General features: G+C 35.4%; 1 protein-coding gene across 1 annotated transcript; it reads left to right on the top strand.

The window, feature by feature from the left end:
• Positions 1 to 1,036: 1,036 nt before the first annotated feature.
• LOC121410539 (long-chain specific acyl-CoA dehydrogenase, mitochondrial-like) lies at positions 1,037 to 25,365 on the top strand. The gene is made up of 9 exons (XM_041602693.1): positions 1,037 to 1,202; positions 9,182 to 9,334; positions 9,703 to 9,840; positions 18,746 to 18,910; positions 20,610 to 20,676; positions 21,289 to 21,453; positions 22,295 to 22,510; positions 22,990 to 23,117; positions 24,220 to 25,365. Exons 1-9 carry the CDS (start codon positions 1,081 to 1,083, stop codon positions 24,398 to 24,400), a joined length of 1,335 nt encoding a protein of 444 aa, XP_041458627.1. The 5' UTR covers positions 1,037 to 1,080; the 3' UTR covers positions 24,401 to 25,365.
• The last annotated feature ends 271 nt before the right edge of the window (positions 25,366 to 25,636 follow it).

Below are 25,636 nucleotides of genomic sequence, written 5' to 3'. Positions count from 1 at the left end.
GAATTTGAGAGATAGATAGATGTTAAATAGATAAAGAATGAGACAGGGAAGATTATCAACAAATTAACAGATAGATAGATAATGTAGTTACAAAATAGATAGAAGATAGATAGATAGATGGATGGGGAGAGAACTTGAGAGATGGAGATATGTTATAGATATATGGACGGAAAAAGAGAAATAAAAAAAAAGACAGACAGATGGATAGATAGAGGGAGGGAGAGAGATAGAGAATTTGAGAGATAAATAGATGTTAGATAAAGAATGAGAGAAACAGAGAAGATAGACAGATTAACCGATACTGTAGTTTCATAGATAGATAGATAGATAAATAGATAGAAGAAAGACAGACAGATGGATAGAGAGAGAGAATTTGAGAGATAGATGGATGTCAGATAGATCAAGAATGAGAGAGAAGAGCGACAAATTAACAGATAGATACTGTAGTTACATAGGCAGGTAGAGAGAGAGAAATAGAGAAAGACAGACAGATGGATGGATAGAGAGAGAGAGAGCTGGAGAATTTGAGAGATATATGGATGTCAGATAGATCAAGAATGAGAGAGAAGAGCGACAAATTAACAGATAGATACTGCAGTTACATAGGTAGGTAGAGAGAGAGAGAAAGACAGACAGATGGATGGATAGATAGAGAGAGATAGAGAATTTGAGATAGATAGATGTTAGATAAAGAATGAGAGAGACAGAGAAGATTATTAGATAGATAGATAGATAGATAGAGATAGAATTTGAGAGATAGATATATAGACAGAGAGAGAGAAAGACAGACATCAGCAAATCGGCAAGGCAAATGATCAAGGCATACATTAATAAACCTGGAAAGTATTAAGCTCAGCTCATTTGCAAGTACGGTATGTTCTGCGGATAACTTCGGTGCGGACTTTGGATCGCGCGCCCAGCTGATATTGTAAACAAACGTAGACGTAGACTCATCACTAGTCGCTTTTTGGCTACTTTTCCGGAAAATGCCTTCGCCAGGGTGTAAAACGGAAACGTACGGCCGGGCCGTTTCATTATTTTATACGTAACTAAACTCGACAGAACTTCAGAAGCAAGAAAATGGCAATGTTGCGATCTTTGGGTAATTTGAGCAAATTTTCAGTAAGACATGGAGTATTTAGACCTGGCTTCTTCCAAGGGAAAAATCTGTGTTCCGCCGCTGCCGCAGAGAATGTCAATAGGTGAGCATACCATAGCTAGGAGTACCTAAGTACGGGCCGAAAATGCAATGTGGAAGTAGATTCTTGACTTGACGGCAGAGTGAGAGTACCGTACACAGTCCCACGAATTAATATTCATGTCCAGTCAAGCTTCAGTCAGTGCAGTGGTCACGGTGAAACTTAAACTTAAAGGGGAATGAAACCTTTGGAACAAATAGGCTTGTGTAGAAACAGAAAAATCAAAGAATAAGAATTAAGAAAGTTTGAGAAAAATCGGACAAATACTAAGAAAGTTATGAGCATTTGAATATTGCAATCACTAATGCTATGGTCGACTTAGAGATCCTCATAGTCATATTGGCAATGGGACAAGGATGTGTGATGTCACTTATGAACAACTTTCCCTTTGGTGGACTGTAAAATACCCTCAAAATGTCTCTTTTTGCTTTTTCTTATGATGAAATAAACTCTTTATCCATGATGTATTCTTTAAAAATTACATGCCCTCATGTAGACCACTCTAGGCGACACCGCAATACTTACCCGTGTTAAGAAACTGGGACTCCACTCACGCGCATTTGGGCCGCCCTAGCTTAGAACTAAGCTTTCTTTCCGTAAAAAAAAATTATTCTTATGATTAAATAAATATTAATTAATACATGAATACTGTTAAATCGGTACTCACCGGTTCTCTTCTTGAATTTTCTGCCAATTTCCCACGCTGCTGGCTGCAATTCCGCGGTAAATTTTGTCGCCATAGAGAGCTGTTCATGCAACGTTATTTATAAATGGAGTGCCCTTTACGAGAGTTGTTAATGCCGCAGAGAAATCGTTAGGCATTTTGGCCTGTGTTCAAGGCGTAGCTGTTCTATTTTTTTTATAAAATTATGTGTGAGATCGAAATCTCAGCGAGTAAACACTCTTCCAATATGGAAGAGTGTATACTCGCTGTGATATGATCCCGATAGGGAGGCGCAACACCCCCACCCACATGGGCGCAAACCCCAGGGCCGGGGGACATGTCCCCTCACCCAAAATAGTAGGGGGCACATTATGAAATGTCCCCCTACTATTTTTGGTCATGTCGTTCAAATTCGAAATGTATTTTGGAAGAGACGATCTTACTTTTGGCATGCCCCCTTTTTTTTGCTTGTTTGCTTGTCAAATTTCTTTTGGTCAAGATGACCTTCTTTAGAGGGTGATAAACCTTCTTTTTTTGTTTGTTTTTTGCTTGTCAAATTTTCCAGCCCCTGGTCCCCCTACCTTTGGGGAGAGATTTCCGCCCTTGCAAGTAGACATACTCTTGATATTGTTTGCGAATCTGCACGGGCGTCGATCGAGGGCTGGGGATGAGGAAAAGCGGTGAGACGAGAAAAAAAATAGAACTTAGAAGGGAAAAGGCGACAGAAAAAAAGTGAACGAAAGAAAAATTAATGGAAAATAAAAGGGAAGAGTAAATAGGGAGAAATGTGATGGGTAAAATAAATTATGGGAAAAGAGGACAGAAAAAAAGTGAACGAAAGAAAAATTAATGGAAAATAAAAGGGAGGAGAAAATAGGAGAAATGTGATGGGTTAACAAAATTATGGGGAAAGATTCTGGACGCACTATTCATGTTTTATCATGAAAAGGATAAGTTATTTATCCGCGAGCAGACACTTTTTGATATTGTGATCTGAAACTGGATAATGATTTAAATAGAGAACAATCTGCGTATCTGAATTAACGTGTGTTTTAGATTTCGACCTAGAATTTGGGTATTCTAAGTAACTTTCTTATCATGAAAATCAATAAAGAGAGCGCAAAGCGCGAGCTAAAAATATATGATATAACAAAGGGTGAATTTAAGCTCTGTAATGCAAACACTTTGTGGGAAAATTGTGAATTGTGATGGATCACAGTTAAAAAAGAGCTGATGTATTTTATTTTTATTACTTTGAGTTTTTACATAGGACCGGAACATGCTATGAGGGCATTATGTCATCATATGAAATTGATGACCATCTTCCTATTTCTCTCGCATGGGAGCGCGAAATGTGTTAATTTTATGGCCTGAAAACTGGACATTTAAAGCACTTTGTAATTATGCATAAGAGGCATTATATATCTATCAATGCGAGCAGAAATCGCGAGTCGAATTTTTTGATAAACTGTCATCAAATTAGTTTGATTTAGAATTAATATTGGGATATACATAACCGACTAATCCAAATGCTATAGCGTGCGGCGCTAGCTGATACGTTTTAACAATCTGACCTGAATAGGGAACTTTTTGAGAACTTTATGGAATACAGGAAAATAATACGTACCTGAAAATTCAAATTTTGCGAGCGCGCAGCGCAAGCAGAAAATGATAATGTTCAGATGATAACACAGACATTTTTACAGAGCACTTTTTAAAAATCAATTTGTAAATGAAACAAAATAATGAAAGTTCAATTTCCCAGCTGAAATATGTTTTGTATAATGACTTCAAAGTTTGATTTTTCAAGCTCCATATTGAGCAAGATATGCAAATACCCTAAAAGACAATAAGGCGCGAAGCGCGAGCGAAAATTTTTTATCCTAACAAATAGATTTAAAAAAAAATTATTTTCAGAGTCTTCCCCTAATGTTATTTCATTTAATCATGTTCCTCCTCTTATGTTTGCCTTTCTTCTTTTTTCCTCTCTTTTCCCTTCCTTTTCTTTTTTCCTTTCTTTTTTTCTTTTTTTGCTCCGCCAATAGGGGGGCCCGGGCCCCTCGGCCCCCCTGGATCCGCCTATGTTAGCGGTTGTAGGTATAAATCGCGCTCTAACGCTCTAAAACTGTGTTCTTTATCAAAAAGCTGTCTTTCATATTCATTTTGTTCGCAAAAGAATATAAAGTTAATTTCAATCATTGTATATAGTTATCCTGTTTATGATAAAAATACTTAGAAATTGGGTTAGGTTAGGGTTATCAAATTATCAGGGTAGAAAATATATATTTTTTTTCTCATTTTGCGCGTCGAGCTGGCACTATTTGATCTGTGTTATTATGTTTTTGATGACATTCATTGTATTCACAACAATAATTATTAAACATTGCGCACGCGCCGTGCGCCGCATGAATTATGTAGATCAGGTGAATAACTTACCGCTACACACGAGCAGTTGCTCTATATATTCTATGTAATATAATATATAGAGCAACTGCCCATTTTTAATGGTCCATAATATACCCACTTTCTTCTTTTTTGGAACGAGTATGAATTTATCTACTGATATACTGAATGTACAATAAAAGTCATTATCATGTATTTCTTGGCATTTCATTTACTTTTTTTACCATAATTATATCACACAGCTGTTCGCATAGGCCTACGCCGTCACAAATAACAAAACAAAATCTCACTTTTTTTCTTTTTTGGTGGGGGATAGATTTTCCATACGCATACGTACAATTTTTCAAATTATTTTTTTCTGCTATTTTCATAATAAACTTTAAATGATTTCGCCTTTGCACTATTATTTTTTAAAGACAAAATTACATCATCATATCATCGTCACCAACTTCATTCTCATCTTTATCACCACTACCACCATCATTATTATCATCATCATCATCACCGCCACCATCACCACCACTATCATCTTCACCAAGATAATTTTCATCATCATTATCATCATTGCCATCATCGTCTTTTTTTCTTATTTTTTCTCCTTCCTGCTTTTTTCCCTTCCTATTTTCCTCTTTTTAGAGGGCACACCACCACACCCCCTTACTGGATATCCGCCTCTAACGTTTGTTGTTGTATATAAGTTGGCGGATGCCTCATGAAATGAAATAATATAAAATAAGGAAAGGGAAACTAATTAGAAAAAGGACTGAGAAGAAGAAAAAAGAAAGCCAAACAAACAAGAAAAAACAATATCAAAATTTTGTTGTAAAGTCTTCTACGTCAGTTTAATAATTATGTTTTCAATGAAATGAGAACATAAAAAAATGAAACAAGTAAGATGGGCTATACATCGTAGCAAAGAAATAGAGGGAAGCTCCGAGACAATAAAAAGGGTGAGAAAAAGAAAAGACTTTGAAATACTCACAACACGAGAATAATAAAAAAATATGGAATAAGCAAGGACAAGTAGCTGAGGGACACCCCCCCCCCTCTCTCTCTCTAGTTATTTATGTATCAAACTCGCATACACAAGAATTTCTTACTAATCAAAATATTGCGAGCAAAAAGCACGAGCTGACATTTTTTTAAATATTCAAAACTGATAGAGAGACACATTTTAAACAATTCATGAATCATAATTATACAACTAGCTTACCAATCGAATCATTCGATTGCGACAAATGATCTGAGAATTAATGCTTTTAGGAATTCATTAAATTAAAGCAAAGTATCTCAACATTAAAATAATTAAGGCGGGCGCAAGGTATCAGCTAATACACCGATAATTTTTTTTGGGACATTTGAAGTATTTTCGGTAATCATGAAAAAGATTGATATTTCATGAAAGCTCAAATCCCGAAGAGCGGAATATTTTTATTAATTGACTTTTTAAAAAAATGTTCTAAGCCCCATTTAATATTTGATTATAAGTCGATGCATTAAAAGCTGAAAAAATAAAGTATTTTGTGTTCCTCTATCATAATTGTCTTTCTCTTTAACCCTGGTTCTTTTTTTTCTGGGGGGAAGCATTTTGGTTAAAAAGAGAGAAAAAAGATAATTGCTGGCTTGTGGACGCCCGGTGTGGACGGTGGTAGGGACACCCCCCCCCCCCCCCCGTAGTTACGCCAATATGGGACCAAATGATCCTAAATGTCCGAGGCGAAACTTGTGCAATCAAACGTTATTTCTGAATAAATTAAAGCTTGCGCTGTTCAACTTCAATCTCTTTCAGCTAAATTTGCGATGAACGCTGCGTTATGAAATATATAATTATCAACATCTGGCGAAAAGAATAACCGACCGATCACCTGACGAGAACGCGTATACGTGATCTGCATATCAGGTCCGATCGAGAGTCAGAAGTGAAGGACAACTGCCAAGAAAATCAGGAAAAAGTCGTCAAAATGTAAGTTCCCCTTCATTTCTTTCAATTTTTTGTTACTTATTGAAGCATAAATGTATCATTAAAGCAAAATTTCAACAAAAGCCTCAAATTTAGCTAGTACTTTTGTTGAAATTACAATAAATTTAGATCCACATAAATCTCTAACCCAATTTTAGCACTGATGTCGCCTATGAGGTCCATACATGTAATGTTTGGACCTCATTGGTACTAGGAGTGATGTAGACAGAACACATGATTTATGGATAGATGTGATAAAAGAGGCAATTCTAGTGAAATCTATAAAGTAATGGGGAGAGTTGTTCACAAGTGATGTCACACATCTTTGTCGCATTGCCAATTTGCTATCTCCATAGCATTAGTGCTCGCAATATTCAAATGCTCATAACTTTCTCATTATTTGTCGATTTTTCTCAAACCTTCGTTGATCTGTTTCTTTGATTTTTCTGTTTTCACACAAGCTATCTTGTTCCAATGGTTTCATTCTCCTTTAACCCAGGGAGCTCCCGCCCGCACAGCGGGCGATAGCCCAGGGGCTTACCATGTATTTGACCATACTCACGGGACTAACGTGATTTACTGATTTATGGTCTAAATATTTCTCCAAATGAATTGTGAAAAGAGAAATTATGCACTTACATGTACCATGATTGTATGGATGAAGGTCTAATGAGTGGCAGTTTTCCTGACATCTGGGCACAGACTGGAACCTCAAAAAACGAAAAGTTCTCTCCTTCTCTACCCCCGGGGGGGGGGGGGCACTCAGTATATAATGCATAGTGGGTATGTGCAGCGGAGGGGACCCCCATCTTTACACTCAAATTTCGGTTCCAAGGCATAGCATTTTTGTCTTGTTGAGAAAAAAGAACAAAGAAAGCCGCTCCAAGGCATAGCATTTCTTCTTATCGAGAAAAAAGAAGAGAAATCCATTCCAAAGCTTCGCATATTTTTTCGTTACGCCTCTCCTATTGCATTGATCTGCTACAATGAGCTGCAATTTTGGTGAAAAGCGGCCGCAGAGCTCACCCGGCGGAGGCCGTGCTAGCTGCACCATGCACGCATTCCCTTTCCATAGGGATGCATACGCACTCACACGCTGGCAAACTGTTCCAAGGACCCCCGTTTTCACAAACATTTGTCGTTCCGAAGCCCGTTCCGAGGACCCTCCTTTTAACAATAAGCCCGCTCCAAGGCCCCCGTTTTTTGTCTCGCCCGCGGCACACCCCCACCACTTTTTTGGTCGAGTGCCCCCCCCCCCCCCGGGCTTCTACCACCGTCTCGATCTGCCATTTTTGTTATGAATTGTAACAAAATGGCCGATCGAAAACAGGGGTTGAAGGAGAGAACTTTTCGTTTTTTGAGGTTCCAGTCTGTGCCCAGATGTCAGAAAAACTGCCACTCGTTAGACCTTCATCCATACAATCATGGTAAGTGCATAATTTCTCTTTTCACAATTCATTTGGAGAAATATTTAGACCATAAATCACGCTAGTCCCGTGAGTATGGTCAAATACACGGTAAGCCCCTGGGCTCCCGCCTGCTGTGCGACCGGAGCTCCCTGGGTTAGGTGAAGCTTAAATGGTGGTTTTTAAAGGGATGGTCCAACTGGAAGTATTTATCAATAAATATTTAGAGAGGCAGCATAGCTCAGTCTGTAAGTTATAACTTACAGCACATGTTTTGGATAAGATCGTCGATGTCAAGGTGAGGGTTCGAGTCCCGCTCATGCCAAAACTCGTTTAACAAAAAAAGAGTATGATTGATGGTGATGTGACAGTATAGCATTTTGTGTTAGCGTTCCTCACCACTTTATTCAGTGCTGGTGTGAATAGCCAGGAGGCTTCTAGAGAGTAAAAATCATTTACGAACGTGTATGCTTACTCTCTACGAAGCCAGGGATTCCATTGCATTCATCTACATGTACTGCCAAAATCCTCAAACTTTTGCCCCTGAGATTTCTACTTTCCTTCAAAAAATTAAAAATAAGGAAATGTAAATCATGTAAATGGGATACAACTTCATTTCCGATATTTCTACGGTATCAATTTTCATTTTTAAACAAGAATTCATTTTAAAAAAATGAGAAAAATATTATGAAAAGACGAGGGAGACTTGCCCGACTGTTTACGCAGCTAGGCCATCTTGTTTCTCATTGTGGATCGCTAACTTTACGGATGCCAATAAATCCAAGCCAGGACGCAGGAGGCTCCTAGAAAGTCAAAAATCTAAAACACAGAGCCAGGGATTGTGCCTTTATATCATGTGCACACAGTACAGGATGGGAAAAAATGAAACAGCTTTATTCCCATTTTTCTTTGTTCCTTATCATGAATCCAGCCCTAATATAATCTAGATAAATGGCTTAAACAGTAAACATCTAATTCTTTTTTGTTTGTTGAATTCATTTTTTCGAAAATAATTACGTTTTGGAATTATTATTTAAAAAAAGGATTTAGAAGACCAGGATCCACTCACCACTGCTCTATTTATTTTGTCAGCTGTAATTGAGCTGATTTTAGTAGACCATTGCATTTGCAATTAATTACAATGTCTAAAACATTGAAATTTAAAAGGAAAAACTTTTTTCTAATTTTATCAAAAATATTGATTTTTTTTCAAATGAAGTGTCAGAGAGGGTTATTTATAAAAAAAGTAGACGATTTTAATTGATTTTATATATCTGATTCTTTATACCTTTGCACATGTTGTAAAGTAGTGAAGTTTTACTCCTCCACTTTAGGTTACAATTATTTTCTGAATTCATAAATATCTAGAGGTCTAATACTGACAAAGTAAACCCAGAAACTTATGATGTAAGGTACTACTGCAGGCCAGTAATGTATTGCTAAAAATATATGAAAGATTTTTCTGTCGGATGAATCAAGTTTTCAGACTTTTCTCAGCAGTACCCAGTAGTAATTTGGTTATCTTATTTTTCCTTTTCAATTTTCTCAGTACCAGCACATATAACAGTAACAGGCCTTTGATTGGTCAAGCAGAGACCATGATGGATATTGGAACGAGGCCTATCTTCAGTGAGGAACATGATATGTTTAGAACCAGTGTCAGGAGATTCTTCCAAGAGGAGGTAGCCCCAAACCAGGACAGGTGAAAACAAAAACACACTTTACCCTCTTCAAAATGTAATAAATGATCATTAGTATACTAGGGTTGCCGATTACAATTGCTAGATTTTCAGAATGACCAGTAGCATTAGTATCACTAAAAAAAAATCGCTTGAAAGTTTCATAGCTGAAAATCTGTAAAATCACATATGAAATTCAATTTACCCTTGTTTTATATTTTTACGATACACTTCAGGGGAAGTTTGATGAAAGCAAAATCTGTGTTGTAGGTATTTGAGTTTCAATCAGCATGCTACTGAAAATGGAATGTATGTGTACATAAAACACGAAACATTACCTTGACATTCTCACTACAGTATTGAAAACATTTTTTTTTTTTTTAATATATAGGTACGAGAAACAGAGGGTGGTGGATAAAGAGTTATGGGAAGCTATGGGTTCAGCTGGATTGCTTGGTGTTGACATCCCAGAGTCTCAAGGAGGAATTGGAGGAGACCTGTTAATGACTTCAATAGTTTGGGAGGAACAGTGAGTATAGCCTTTCAACATTAAGTGTGTAACTTGCCTGAGTTGCCTCATAAATTGTATTTTGTAGACCCTCTTTTCTTGATATGAACACCCAATATGATCATATATTTATGGAAAGCCTTGTGTTTTGCAATTTATTTGATGTGATTCATTTCTCACAGAGCTATTTAGAGTGCTAGACTGAAGAGAAAGAAATTACATAGGCAGAACCAGGGGCAGATCCAGGATTTTCCAAGGGGGGGGGGCACATTTTTCTGAGGAAAAATTTGACAAGCAAGATAAAAAGGGTTTCAACAACAAAAAAATAAGGACATTTCATCTATGAAAAAATGTGACAAGTAAAAAAAAATAAAGTCTTCACTTCCAAAAGGGGGAGGGGCACACTTTGGTTTTAACGGCACTTTTACATTACAAATTTTAATAGTGTGCCTCTCAAGGGGGGGGGGGGGGTCGTGCCGGCTTCGCCCCCTGGATCCGCCAGTGGGCAAAATGTGAAGACACAAACGACTTGGAGGTTGATAATCATGATAAAGTTGTTTAGATGTTGAGATTCAGAAGTACTTCCAACTAAAGCCAATATCATTACGATTTTTTTTTCATTCAGATCTAAGATTTATATCTCGTTGCAAAATCATCAACCTGTTGGAAAATTTGAAGAAAAAGTGTATAGTTTGTTGACATCCTTATCTATTGATAAGGTTTAATTGTATGCCAAACTTACTATGCACATAAAGTGATCGCAATTATAATTTGACCAGTTGACTAATCAATTACTAGTACCTAAATCTCTATAAGATCAGACTGAATTAATTTTTAGTTGGATATGTTATGTGTATATAATAATAGTCTGGTAGGGAGATAGGGTTCCCATGCACCCGAATGATATATTTTTTAAACTTACATTTTTGTAATCCGTAAGATGTATAGTGAATGAATTTTGATGTTCCCAAAACGAAATATTGTCCCATGGGGTTCATATTCAAGATGGCGTCCAAAATGGCCGCCATATTCATGGGAATTGGATTTTAATACATAGATTCTGACACAAACATCCATTTGCCACAAAATTAGTGTCATATGAAAGATAAATAAATTTTCTTCAAGTTGATACTATTCATGGGTGATGAAAAAGTAACTTGGTTGAGATTTTAATAAGAAAAGTGCAATTTTGAGATTTTTTCAAAAAAATTGAACATTTATGAAATACATAATTTACCATAAATCTAGAGAAAATAGCGGAATCGCCTCGAAATTTTCTAGAAAACTTACCTAATATACAACTATTACGTTGACGAAATTCCAAATTGATATCATTTTTAGTCACAAATTTATAATGTCTCAAACTTGAAAATTCAATTTTCAGAAATTTAGCTTTTTTACTGCATATCGGAGACTTGGATATACTTATGTATATTGTCACATTTTCAACCCAGAAAATGGAAAAAGGCCTTAATAAAATGCAAAATTATCTATTATTTTTGTTGGTAGAATTTACTGCAATCCCTTTATTTTTCGATTTAAAGACGGTTGATATAGTTTTTGAAAGAATTAAGACTTATCGCCAAAATTTGTATGTTTTTGGTAAAAAAAATGCAATTGCACTGTTATTGATCAGATTTATTATGAATATCAGTAATAAATACACAATCTCAACATTCGATATGAAAGAGGATGTATCAACGAGAATATTGGCAGGCTTCATGCCACCATAAGTATCTTCATTTGCTTCAGATAGAAGGAAAATATGCTGAATGTATTAAGCGATTTTGCGCTAAAGTGAGGCCAAAAAGCAACCTCCGTGTGGCAGTCACACCTATGAAAACGATTGCAAAGTGATGAATGGTATGTCATTCAAATATACAATAGCTTTGATCAGCCTCTCGCATCGATTGTGTTGGTATGACTAACACACCGTAATGTACAGTATGTAATGTGCATGGTAATAGAAATTTATCTGATTAAGAAGGATGAAAGACAAAAAAGGTGTTTCTGTTACATTATAAAGAAATCTAGTAAATGAAGTCTCTTGGAAACAGTTATAAGATACACTTGCACTGCAGGTAATAGAGATAAAGTTCTGACACATCAATACACAACTCAAAGGAACATGTCACCTTGTCTGTATTTTGAATCTATGGCCTGTATTCCTAAATCAGGTTTATCTTCGAACGCAAAATTAGTGTCATATGAAAGATGAAAAATTTTCTACAAGTTGATATTAGGTGATGAAAAGGTAATTCGGGCTGAGATCTTAATAAGAAAAGAGCATTTTTGAAAATGTTTCCCAAAAATGAAAATTTGCAAAATACTTGATTTACCATATAAATAAGGAAAATAAAGGAATTGCCTTGAAACTTTCTAGAAAACTTTCCTCGTAAACAGCATTTTACAGACTTAAATGTACTATATTGTCATTATCTTTACCACCCTTTTTTCACCATTTTTATAAGTTTTTCTAACCTACACCTTTTCAATCCTGGCGTCGTATACTGAATGAATTTATTTTGATGTTCTGGAAACTTGAATATTGTTCCTTGGCCGCCACCATGACGGCCATCTTGGATTCTGACGAAAAATTCTTAGAGGTCAAGTCCACCTCAGAATAATGTTGATTGGAATCAATAGAGAAAAATCAGACAAGCACAATGCTGAAAATTTCATCAAAATCGGATGTAAAATAAGAAAGTTATGACATTTCAAAGTTTCGCTTATTTTCAACAAAATAGTTATATGAACGAGCCAGTTACATCCAAACGAGAGAGCCGATGATGTCACTCACTCACTATTTCTTTTGTTTTTTGTTGTTTGAATTATACAATATTTCAATTTTTACGAATTTGACGATTAGGGCCTCCTTGCCTGAAGCATAAAATATTAAAATAATGGAATTCCATGTTTTCAGGGAGGAATGAAACTTCATTTCACATGACAATGATGAGAAAATAGAAAAAAATTATATTTCATATAATAAAATGCAAAAGAAATAGTGAGTGATTTCATCAGTTCTTCATTTGCATACCGACCGAGATGTGCATATTACTGTTTTGTGAAATGAAGCGAAACTTTAGAATGCCATAACTTTCTTATTTTACCTCCGATTTTGATGAAAATTTCAGTGTTATGCTAGTTGATTTTTTTCTCTCTTTATTCAAATCAAGTTTTTGTTGGGGCGGACTTGTCCTTTAACAGAACTTTTCAATGCAACATCATAGGAAAACAAATTACAAACGTTTTGAGGGTATTCTGAGTATGATAAATTAATTGCGTGGGTTATCATTATTCTTTAAGATTTAGATTAAACAATTCTTAAACAATACCTTAAAGTGCCAAAAATGACAAAACCTCTTCCTGTTGACCAATGTAAAGAAGGGGAGGGTCCTTTTGGTACATTGAGACGTGTATGGTTGTGTTATTAATCTATTTAATATTTTCAAAAGTAGAAAATGTGGTGACGAATCAGTACCAAGGAAAAGGCCTCCTGTAAATTGCATTTTACAATTTGCAACAATTAACTTATAGAATGTCAAAATGTAAGCTTTATGGTTGTTAGGGAGGACTTAGCCAAACTTTGACAGACAGGCAGCCAATCTTAGAAGTCACTGACAGGCTCATGTGCTAGATTTGGGTGATCTTTTTGAGCTAAAACTTTGTGCCAATGTGATCTTGAAAGATATATTCCTGATCGAGAAGTTGTAAACTTTGAACTGGAAAAGCAATTTTGCTTGCTGCAAAATTCTGGAGTATTTTATTCTCTTTGAGAAAAAAACACAGAATTTTCTTGGTTGCCATGCGGGCAACCATGACGGCAGTTTTAGTTGCCAACGTCACCCGGGAAACCGCTAATCATTCGAGCCCTGCTTTGGAGTTAGGATGTTGGCTGGATTTGTGCATGGTGGATTTCCCTCACGTGTGATCTGTTCCTTCTCAAGACTCCTCCGTTTGGCTTTGATACTTCGTAAGACCTGGGTTCCTCACAGGCTTTTGATGATTTACCTAATATCCAAGTGTGTTACCATGGATGTATAACTCTCAATGGCTGTCCTACATGCAGAGGTTGTAGATCAGAACTTGTATGTCGATATTTCACTTCCTTCACCTTTTCTTGACTATTCATGAGAAAATCAGTGGTAGTAGAATCTCTCAAAAATAGTGACTTGATAATGTGGCTCTGATGGGTCTACCAAATAACATTGGTGATATCAAGTTACTTAAGACTGGTGTTGCTCTCAGGTTCATCCTTGCTAGTTGACTGTCTTGGCCAGTCTGAGAACATTTTGTCAACAGATTTTTGACTGTACGAACCATCCTCTGAGCTAATCCGTTTGATCTTGGATAGTTTGGAGAAGAAGTAATGTGCTTGATATTCCTCTTCTTTTCTTCTGCTGCCTTGCTTGATGTTTCTGGCATGTTTCACACTGCTTTATCAACTGGTCAATGTCCTTGTTGATGTTTGACAAGAACACTGTCTCACGAGCAATTCGTCTGGTACTTTGGATTCCCATGTGTCCTAGGTGAAGCTGTCCAAGGATATAATTCCTCAGTGACTTCAGTACGATGACTTGACTTCCCGTGAAGAGTACTCCATGTGATAATCCGATGTTATCTCTTTACGACCAATACTGCCTAAAGGATTTCGATAACTCTTGGATTGTTTCAGGCCAACTCTGAGTAACTATCTGCCATAATGATCTGGGAATTGGATCATTGGCCGTTTCTCTCTGAAGTTCTGTCCTCTTGAGTTGTCCGAAGAGTAAAAAGTCGATCGCATATGCGAATCTATTTCCTCAGAGCAGATGGATTTAACTCTGACACCTAATGGTACATCGCATGCTTCCTTGGGATTAAGAAGTCGACTCAACGTATCGGAAAGAACAATGTCGTTTCCAGGTCGGTAATTGACTTGACACCTGTTTGATAGTGATCCCTGTAGATGTGGCGGTGCGCTTGTAATAGTTTTTTTTTTCCATATAATTTCCAGTGGTCTGTGATTGATAATGACTGTGAATTCCTTCCCGAACAGGTATAATAAAAAATTTTGATACCAAACATTAGGACTAAGATTTCCCTCTATGTTTGAGTAGCTGGATTGTGCAGTGGAGGTTGCAAACGCAGCAGGTTACCTTCCCGAAGCAGGCATGCTCCTAAATCTTTCATTGATGCATCTATCTCCACAGTTCTCTCCCTCTCTCTCTGGGTCACAGAACTGTAGGCATGCACCTGATGATCGATATTGAACATTTCAGGCTGCACTAGGAATGTTCATGATCATCGTCCCAGATGAACGGTACTTCCTTGTCAAGAAGTTATCGAAGTGGTGCTGACATTTTTGCTGCTAGGTATTTGAAAAATATTAGGCATTTCTGAAAATCCTCTTTGTCCTTGGGTAATAGTACTTGGGTAATATGTTGGCTTCTACCTTGCGAGGGTCTGGGTATAGATATCTGTGCACTTTGAGCCAAGTCTTTCTTGATTGTGCACTTTGAGCTGTTGAACACCAAGCCTTCTTGCTTTGCTGTCTCCATGAACAAGTACAGATTCTTGTCGTGTTCCTCCACGTTGATCTTGATCTTGTCCTTCAATTAGTGTGCTGCACTTGTGTGGTGCGTCTATGATAGGTTTAGCAATGTCCTTGACACGTAGCATCGCTTTTCCTTTGAAACTACCAATAGCATCGAAGTGCTCTGGAAATGCTTGTTCGAGATCCTTATCACTTTTGATAGGTGTTAGGGTTAGGTGTAGGTGTGTCATAATTGTACATTGAGTGAATTGTGATAATTCCAAGGTCACTGCAACCTAACGACCCAAGGATAGCTGAAACCTTGACATCTGGTCCATAGAATGTCTGTGTTGACCATTTTTGACTGTAACATTTTATGTCAAGTGTACCTTTACATTTAATTGGAATCTCACCATAAGGTTCAAGTTTTACTGGTGTATGTTTCACGAATGATTCCCACTTTGAACATTATATTTCCTTGGCGTACGCACTATGATTGTGTTAGTACTTGCACTTGAGTCAACTCTTAGGTAGAGCTTATGTTGACAGACTATGTGGACATTTGTCAATGTTAGCAAATGCTACTGTACCTTCTGAATTTACAACTGTGTGTGGCCCATTGGTGTGTATTGTGTCAAATTATGTAAAGTTGGATAGACTGCCTTTTGACTGATAATGATCATGATCTGTGATAGTATCGTGTGCTTTCGATTTTGATCGTGATTTCTTTTGTTTTGTTAAACGATCAGCAGATACCATGTCAGATCTTCGGTCACCTAAACTATGTGATTGGCGACAGAATTACCCCACATGACTTTCACTGTGGAGAACCGATTCAATAAATATTGACCTCCAAATAGTTCATATTTGTCTGAGAATGATAATTGAGGGTTTTCCTTCATTATGAAAGCAAAAGGAACAGAGTTGTAAACATAAGAGATATATAATAAACAGAATTTTCAAATTGTGGCTCTTCATAAATGTAGAAAAGAGCGTGTTGGAAAATAAGCATGACTTTGGAATACAGGCCATACATGTAGATTCAAAATACAGATAAGGTGACATGTTCCTTTCAGTTGTGTATTGATGTGTCAGAACTTCATCTCTATTACCTGCAGTGCTAGTATATCTTATAACTGTGTCCAAGAGACATCATTAAATAAATTTCTTTATGATGCAACAGAAACACCTTTTTTGCCTTTACATCCTTCTGAATCAGATACATTTCTATCACCATGCACATTACTGTCCATTACGGTGTGTTAGTCATACCAACACAATCGATGCGAGAGGCTGATCCAAGCTATTGTATATTTGAATGAAATACCATTCATCACTTTGCAATCGTTTCCATGGGTGTGACTGCCACACTGAGGTTGCTTTTTGGCCTCACTTTAGCGCAAAATCGCTTAATACATTCAGTATATTTTCCTTCTATCTGAAGCAAATGAAGATACTTATGGTGGCATGAAGCCTGCCAATATTCTCGTTGATACATCCTCTTTCATATCGAATGTTGAGATTGTGTATTTATTACTGATATTCATAATAAATCTGATCAATAACAGTGCAATTGCATTTTTTTACCAAAAACATACAAATATTGGCAAAAAGTATTAATTCTTTCAAAAACTATTATCAACCAACTTTAAATCGAAGAATAAAGGGATTGCAGTAAATTTTACCAACAAAAGTAATAGATAATTTTGCATTTTATTAAGGCCTTTCCATTTTCTGGGTTGAAAATGTGACAATATACATAAGTATATCCAAGTCTCCAATATGCAGTGAAAAAGCTAAATTTCTGAAAATTGAATTTTCAAGTTTGAGACGTTATAAATTTATGACTAAAAATGATATCAATTTGGAATTTCGTCCACTTAATAGTTGTATATTAGGTAAGTTTTCTAGAAAATTTCGAGGCGATTCCGCTATTTTCTCTAGATTTAAGGTAAATTATGTATTTCACAAATTTTCAATTTTTTTTGAAAAAAATCTCAAAATTGCACTTTTCTTATTAAAATCTCAACCAAATTACCTTTTCATCACCCATGAATAGTATCAACTTGTAGAAAATTTATTTATCTTTCATATGACACTAATCCTGAGGCAAATGGATGTTTGTGTCGGAATCTATGTATAAAAATCCAATTCCCATGAATATGGCGGCCATTTTGGACGCCATCTTGAATTTGAACCCCATGGGACAATATTTCGTTTTGGGAACATCAAAATTAATTCACTATACATCTTACGGATTACAAAAATGTAAGTTTAAAAAATATATCATTCGGGTGCATGGGAACCCTATCTCCCTACCAGACTATAAACTCCTAAAAAAAAGTTTGGAAATCTGACTTTGATCGATAATCCCCCTTCGGTTTTAGTAAATATCAATGTGTAATTAATATCAATGAATAGATCATTTAATTTTCTTTAAAATGATAGTCTATATGATATGATTATCATTCACATGGAGGTGCAGTGCCTTGAAATGTGGGGCAAGGTCAACATTCCAAAGTTGCAAAATGCCGCAATATTGACAGTCACTGTTCTTTTTTCAGTGGTGATGAGTGAGTTTTTTTTAGTAATTTCTTTTGTTTTCATGCACCTTATCATCAACATTAACATGTATCAAACACACCTCTGTACAAGCAAAAACATTACAAACAAACATGCATGGGTGTTTCAAACAACAACACAAACCATGTTATCTCACAAAACCATCACTACAGAAGCAGGGGCTTGGTTTGAATGGATTTTCATCTCTACTGACACAGACAAAAGAACCATGTTCTGTTCTGTCAATCCTTCATGAGTATTTCTGCTGTTTTGCAGCTTTTCAATTCAGACCTCATCCAACACTTTTCAATCCTGCTCTTTTCGTGATGGGATGATCATAACAAGCATGGTATCATCTTAAAGATGATTAAATGATCTTTTGAATGATATCAAATATGCATTGTGTAAAATTGGGAGTTGGGAGAAAGGAATGGTCAAAACTCAGATTTCCGAACTCTTTTTGCTCGTTTTGCAGCTTTTCAATTCAGACCTCATCCAACACGTTTGAATCCTGCTCTTTTCATGATGACATGATCATAACAAGCATGGTATCATTTTAAAGAGAATTAAATTATCTTTCAAATGATGTAAAATATGCATTGTTTAAAATTTGGAGTAGGAAGATATTAATGGCCAAACACAGATTTCCAAACTTTTTTTGAGAGTCTATAAACATATTTTTATTATTCTTTAATTATAAAACCTAAGCTTGACTTGTTCATGTAATATTGGGAGGGGTGCCAAAAACTAAAAATGAGGTGATATGCCCCTTTGATTTCTTGCTCTTTCTGTAACAAACATTTAAGTGTATTTAGATGATGATATTTTTCAATTTGTAACAAACAGAGCTTATGTAAATTCAGCTGGTACAGCCTTCCCCATGCATAGTGACATAGTCATGCCGTACATAAGTCAGTATGGTACCCCAGAACAGATTGAAAAGTTCATACCTGCAATGACAGCTGGAACTAAAGTGGGTGCCTTGGCAATGACTGAACCTGCAGCTGGAAGGTAAATATTCATTATATCAACATTCCAATGCTCCTTTTCTCCTACTCACAAATATTTACTTATTACTATAAGATAATAAGCTATTTATGATATGAATCAGCATAATCTAGCCTAGTGTAATCAAACCAAATATTGTAATGTCTGATATGTGAGTGAATTGTGAATTAACATTTGACTAAAGGCATTATATAACCTAATCATATTTACATACTGTTACGATGTCATTTATACATAAGTCATAAGTGAATTAATTATGAAGTACCATTTTAATTTGAAAGGAATCACATGTCTCTGTGCATCCCCATGTATTCATATTCAAATAATATGATTTTCTGGTGCTTAATTCTTAGTGTGTAGGAAGACTAGAGAAAGGGTGTCAAAATAGCACTCTTTATTGTACTTATTACTATTACCATGTTTGATTTTTAAAACTTTTTTTTTTTTGTGTGTGTGTATGTGTGTGTGAAGGAAGAAAAATATCTTGAAGGGGTAGGGGTTACGGATAAGACAAAAATCGCAAAATAAAACTCACAAAATCTTCATAGATGATGTTTCTTTAAAAAGCAACCCAGAATAACTATGCTAGAAATGGTATCTGTAATTCAAAGATAAAAGAAAAAGTTACCTTATGCTACTGGTATTGGTATTGGTATTGGGACTGAAAGCATATTTGCCTTGGACAAGAGCCATGACAGAGCCAGCGAGTATAATATGTGTATGCCTGATTTTATAATAATGCCAGAGAAACAGAGCACTCATGTGTTTACCATAGGAATTAGAATATAGTCCATTAATACAAATGGAAGGTCACATGAGTGATAAATTTAACATTCATGTAATGATTATTGCGGATGGTTGAGATAATCATAGTGTACATAAGCAAGGATTTTACTTGGATGACAAAGCAGTTTTAAGGTAATCTGCATCGTCTGCACTCTGCATGTAATGTTAAATAAATTTAACAAATAAAATTTTGAACTATTCACATTTGATTTTCAAACTGAACTTTGAGTTTGTGATTTTTATTGTTTACTTATTTCAGGTTATTGTTGCAGTGCTTTAACATTTTTCTTTGAAATAAACTTATGACAGCTTTTTTAGGTATTCAGTTTCATTTGTGTGGCTTGTTTTCATGTCTCACAAAATATAATAGAGTATAACATTCAACAAGAAAGAAAAATATGATCTTGATAGTATAGTACTTTACAATAATTCAGTAGGAATAAGTATTAAAGTAAATCCAACATTGCATATTGGATACCAATATATAATTACCTGGAGGTTATTTCACAAAGAATTACAGCCACGATTACATGCCAACTTGCACCTGTTATTCAATGCTTAATCCCATTGATGAATAAGTGTGTGTCCTTTGAGCATGGTATGACCAAGTGATGCATTATATGCCATACATAGGCCTATAAGTTGTCACATTTTTTTTTCACATCTCCTTAAAACTTTTTTTACCCCAGTTTGTGATAATTTTATGTTATTTATCTGTATATTTTTATTCTTGTAACACATTAAATCATACAAAAATAAATCAAATTTATCAATACTGCCATAGTTAATAACATGACCACCCATCAATACCAATATTTATTTATGGTCTTCTGATTATTTCTAATTGGAGAGTAGTTAAAGAAACCTATCTGTAAAGACCATGCCTATAAACATACATATCTCTGATTTTTGTTAGTGATCTACAAGGTATCAAGACTTCAGCCAAGAAAGATGGAGATGATTATATTCTGAATGGGAGCAAGGTAAATACAAAAAGTCTTCCTAAATGTACGAATCCATGAATGCTCTACATGGGTATTTACTGATAAGCTCTTCAATCCTTAAGGTGTGGACTAATATGTTCAGAAAGAAATTTCGTTCAGAAATTACGGCTAAATTAAGTCAGCTGCATGATATATCATCAAATTAAGGAGGCAGTTTATTGTGCCAATCGAATATATGCAGACTCAGACAGACCAACTTTTAGTAGGACTACCGGTAATAAAAAAATAAAATTTATCCCTCACTTGAGTGACTTTAAAGTGACAAAATATAGGATCAGAATTGTAAATAAATAATGAAGGAGACCAAAATGATACAAACAAATTATTTTTGTCTTGTCTGCATAGCTGACGTAGGACTTAGGCATCACTTTTCTGATGGTGACAACTATGGTTCAGCATTATTATTCAGCTTCACCCTGATTTCCTGTTGATTTCTGTATTTCTGTGGGGTTTTCTAATGACCTTGTTGGAGCCAAAAATGAAAGCTAGACATTGCGACTATGCGACTATGTTGCATGTAACATATATAGCAATCACTTCTTGTTCTTATAACTCTTGAATAGCCACTCTTGCTATTTTCTACTATCTCAGGTGTTCATCACAAACGGTTACCTTTCTGATGTGGTGGTTGTTGTAGCCATCACAGATCTTAATGCTCAGAAGAAAGCTCATGGCATCAGTCTTTTCTTGGTAGAGGCTGGTATGCCAGGGTTTACCAAGGGTAAACCACTGGAAAAGGTTGGACAGAAGGCTGTGGTGAGTACAAATCTCCAAATACTCTTTAATTCAATTAATTTCCTCTTCTTTTTTTAGAGAGATGGATATTCTTATGGATCAGTGGATAATGAGGTCTGGCCTCATATCCCATTGTATTTATATGACTAGTCATTGATATGATTTAATGTAGATTAACAGTAAATGTTCCCCAGGGAGTGGAAGTTGCCCAATGCAAAGACAAAAGTGCAGTATGACTTTATATCCATTGATAGGTAAGAATGAACACAATATATATGTAGAATTTATTTCTCTTATGTTATTTGCTTGATGTTAAAGCCATTCATCAAAAGTTGTTTGATTGAACAAAAAAAGTTTACTTTTCCAAGACTAGTTACAGAATAAGGCTATGGGTAAAGAGCTTAATAAGAATTAGGATATTTCACTGTGGCAGATCCAGGCGGGGCGCGAGGGGTGGACGAGCATCTGTATTTTTAGAATTGTCCATTGAACATAAACATTAATGTTTGAAATGTAATTTGTGCCCCCTTAAGTCTCAAATTTCATATTTAGAAAAAAAGTCTCAAATTTCATATTTGCTCCCCCTCTTTATCGAAATCGTAGATCCATCTTTTTTATGTATTAGTGTATGATATGGATTCAAAAGTCAATGGGCTCATGTATTAAGAATTATAGTCCATGAAGTTTGAAGTGATTGCTCCATTTATCCTTGAGAGACTACACTTAGATATTTTCTGATTCTCCAGATCCAAATGTAAAACAAAAATCGTTTGTATTTCAAAAGCTGGTATCAAAGAACACCCACACTGTGAAATGAAATGAATCTGTAATGACTTTGGTTTTTATTCTCTATTTGATAAAGGATACTTGTGAGCTTTTCTTTGAGGATGTACGCCTTCCAGCCAGTGCATTGTTAGGTCCAGAGAACCAAGGTTTTTATATGCTGATGAATCAACTTCCTAGAGAGAGGCTTATTATTGGAGTTGGTTGTCAGGCACACACTGAGTTCATGTTTGAGGAGACTAGGAACTATGTCAGGCAACGTAAAGCATTTGGGAAAACGCTTGCTAACATCCAGGTGAATTTCTTTTGTACTTTTCATTTTCATTTTTTTTCTTTTTTATCATGTATAGATATGATTTTGGGGGCTGTTTCTTAAAAGTTTTGCCATGCAGTTATGCATGGCAAAACTGAAACAATAAGTTCCAGTTGTGGTAACAATCATAACATGAATTTGAATAGAATCTTGAAAAAAAATACTACAAAATAGATATTGTATACTTCATGTGCTAAATGGTTTCATTAGAAAGTGAGTAATTGCTGAGTAATAAACAAAACAATCATGATATTATCTCATGGAGATGGGTCTCCGTTCCCAAGCAGTAATAATATACATGTCCATGTGTTATGTAGAAATGATCAATGATCTTATTCATAAGCAATTTAGAAGTTATTCTTACCGTCATTCGTGACCTGCTTTAAGAAACACCCTGAAGACTTCGATCTGTAGTGAAAGAATATTTGAATTCTTTTTATTCATTTTTATTTCATCCAAAGACAATCCAACATAAGCTAGCTGAGCTGAAGACATTGATCTGCATTGGAAGGAGCTTCCAAGATGATTGCCTCAGACTGGCTGCAGAAGGCAAACTAGACACGTTTACTGCATCTATGTCAAAGTACTGGTAAGACCTCAAAGTTATTTGCGTTTAAATGTGCTCTTTTTGGTCCACTTTCAAGTGGTAGTCAATATTAGTTTTACAGCTATTAAATTCTAAGGATTATTCATATCAAACTTTGACTTCATTGCCAGATAAAATGAAAGAGAGTGAATGTTATGAAAAAAAATTGTGTGATAGGTGTAAAATTTAAACTGAAATACCTAAATTTGAAAAGTTGTGTTACCCCAATCTTACTTTTTCAATCTTTTTAGAAATGAGATAAACTACTCTCTCAAGGAATAGTATACAAATTTCCGGCTTTTATCTTCAGATTCATGATATGCTCGACTAAATTTGCAAGAAAAGTGCTAACAAGGCCTAGTTTGTTTAGAAAATCTTGATAAATCACTGACAGAGAGCACTAAATTGGATATTCAGAAAAATACACATCTTAATAAAGAACCAATCAATGAAGAGTGACTACAATTCTGAAAGGTTTGAAAATACTTGAATAATAGTTTGAATCAAACATTTCTCAAAGATTTAGACAGGCTTTAAAAGCATTTGTATGCTAATCATGAGAAATCAAGGGATTGATTGGTTGAATTCCTTGCTGGAGATTTTTATTTTATTTTATTTCATTTTTTTTTGTTGGGGAGGGCGGCTCAGCAAAGAAGACTGATGTCTAACTTCAGGGCATTGGGTTTTAACATACTTAGCCATCTTACTACTTTTTACTTAATAAAACTTATCATTTTAATCTGTATTAGCCCTCCCCCCCCCCATATATATAAAATTTATAATTCAAAGAACATGGAAAAGATAAATTTAGAAAGTGGAGAAGCCAGCAGATGATATTGTCTTTGAATAGTCGGGTATGATCTATGGCCACAGACCTTGAAAGAAGTAAACTAAAAGAACAATAAATGGAAAGAAATCCAACCCAAACCTTGTTAATAATAGGGCTGAGTCTAAATGTGTAAATGCTTTTCAAAAGGCACAAATAAAAAGAAAAGGAAATTTTAAAGGAACGATTTCATAAGTTTTCTCACCCATTTAGAAGATGAATTTGTAGCATTGGAAACAGATAATTCATCATATTATTTAATTTTTTTGTTGTTGCCAGGGGTTCAGATGTCATTAACAAAGTATCAACAGAATGCCTTCAGCTTCATGGTGGATGGGGTTATATGTGGGAGTATGCGATTGCCAGAGCTTATTGTGATGCGAGAGTTGGTGCCATTTATGGTGGTAGCAATGAGATTATGAAGGAACTCATCTACCGACCCATCATAGCCTCCGATTAAAAGGAGAGGATCTGCTTTAACAATACGTGCCATTAAGTCTTTTCAATAAAGGTTTATATTTAACCCATTCCAAGTGCAGATATTTTATTGCCAGTATGATGTATTATTGATTAATTATGATTAATAATGCAAGTCTGCTCTTATGTGAAGGGATGTAATATATATTATTGAATCAAAATCAATATTACTCATATATCCAAAGTTAATATTATTGGTTTCATAGTATATTATAAAACACCAACCTTGAATAACAAACAAATATCATTATAGAATTCAACATGATGTAATTTGTCAAAACTATTATATATTCAACTGATGAATAGTAATTCTTATTAATTTACTTACATTGTCAAAACATTTATAGTTCAGATTAATTATGCAATTCAGGTATTTTATCTTTAACTGTTTTTAGTTGATTTGATATATTTGATATATTTAAATTGTATGCAAATATTTGATGTTTACAAGTGCAGTCGTCCCAAATATTACATGAGCGTGCAAGTTGAGTCTATTCAACATCATCAGGCAGAGTTGGATAGACTGATTTAACTTGCACCATATGTAATATTTGAACGGTCAAGGGATGACTAAACATTGAATATATGTTTTGTATAATGCACGATGTGCTTAGTCTTACTAGACCAAAATATACATTGAACGTTAGGCCTATAGAGGAATAGGACTAGAAGTAAATCTTGTAGAAATATAGCCTACCCTTAGCATTTTATTTTGCTAATTTTATATGCGTGTGGTGTATGTTGTACAGTTAATGCGGGTTGCGGGTACGATTATGCAGTTTGTGTAGGTGCAGGCCATGGTACAAATGCTCATTGATTTTGGTATCCTATTGCACTGCCGGCTCTCTTGCTCGAGTGTGCAATATGCATCATGTGTTGGCATGCTACAGCTGTTTCCTCTGAATGCCATATGATGTGCATTAATCACCTGTGGAGGATCTATGTATGTGTTGTTTTCATACATGTATATGTGGGTTTGAAAATTGTACACAATACGTTTTCACAGAAGCAAGAAATGTGGAAAGTATCTAATCCCGAGAGTCGTTGAAAAGTAAATTTGTTCAAAATATTTGTTTTTCTACTATGCGTGTAATTTGACAAATTTACATGTCATACTGTCAGTTATTTTGTGCTTGGACCTGCCTGGCAAAGCATTTATTTCAATTTGGTAACTTTGTTAATCACTTCAGATTGTGCCAAAACCTATTGTCAATATTTA

This window comes from Lytechinus variegatus, chromosome 3 (assembly GCF_018143015.1).
Source record: "Lytechinus variegatus isolate NC3 chromosome 3, Lvar_3.0, whole genome shotgun sequence".
Classification (NCBI taxonomy): Eukaryota; Metazoa; Echinodermata; class Echinoidea; order Temnopleuroida; family Toxopneustidae; genus Lytechinus; species Lytechinus variegatus.
The sequence above is the reverse complement of the archived record's forward strand: the minus strand, read 5'-3'. Positions and strand labels throughout refer to the sequence as shown.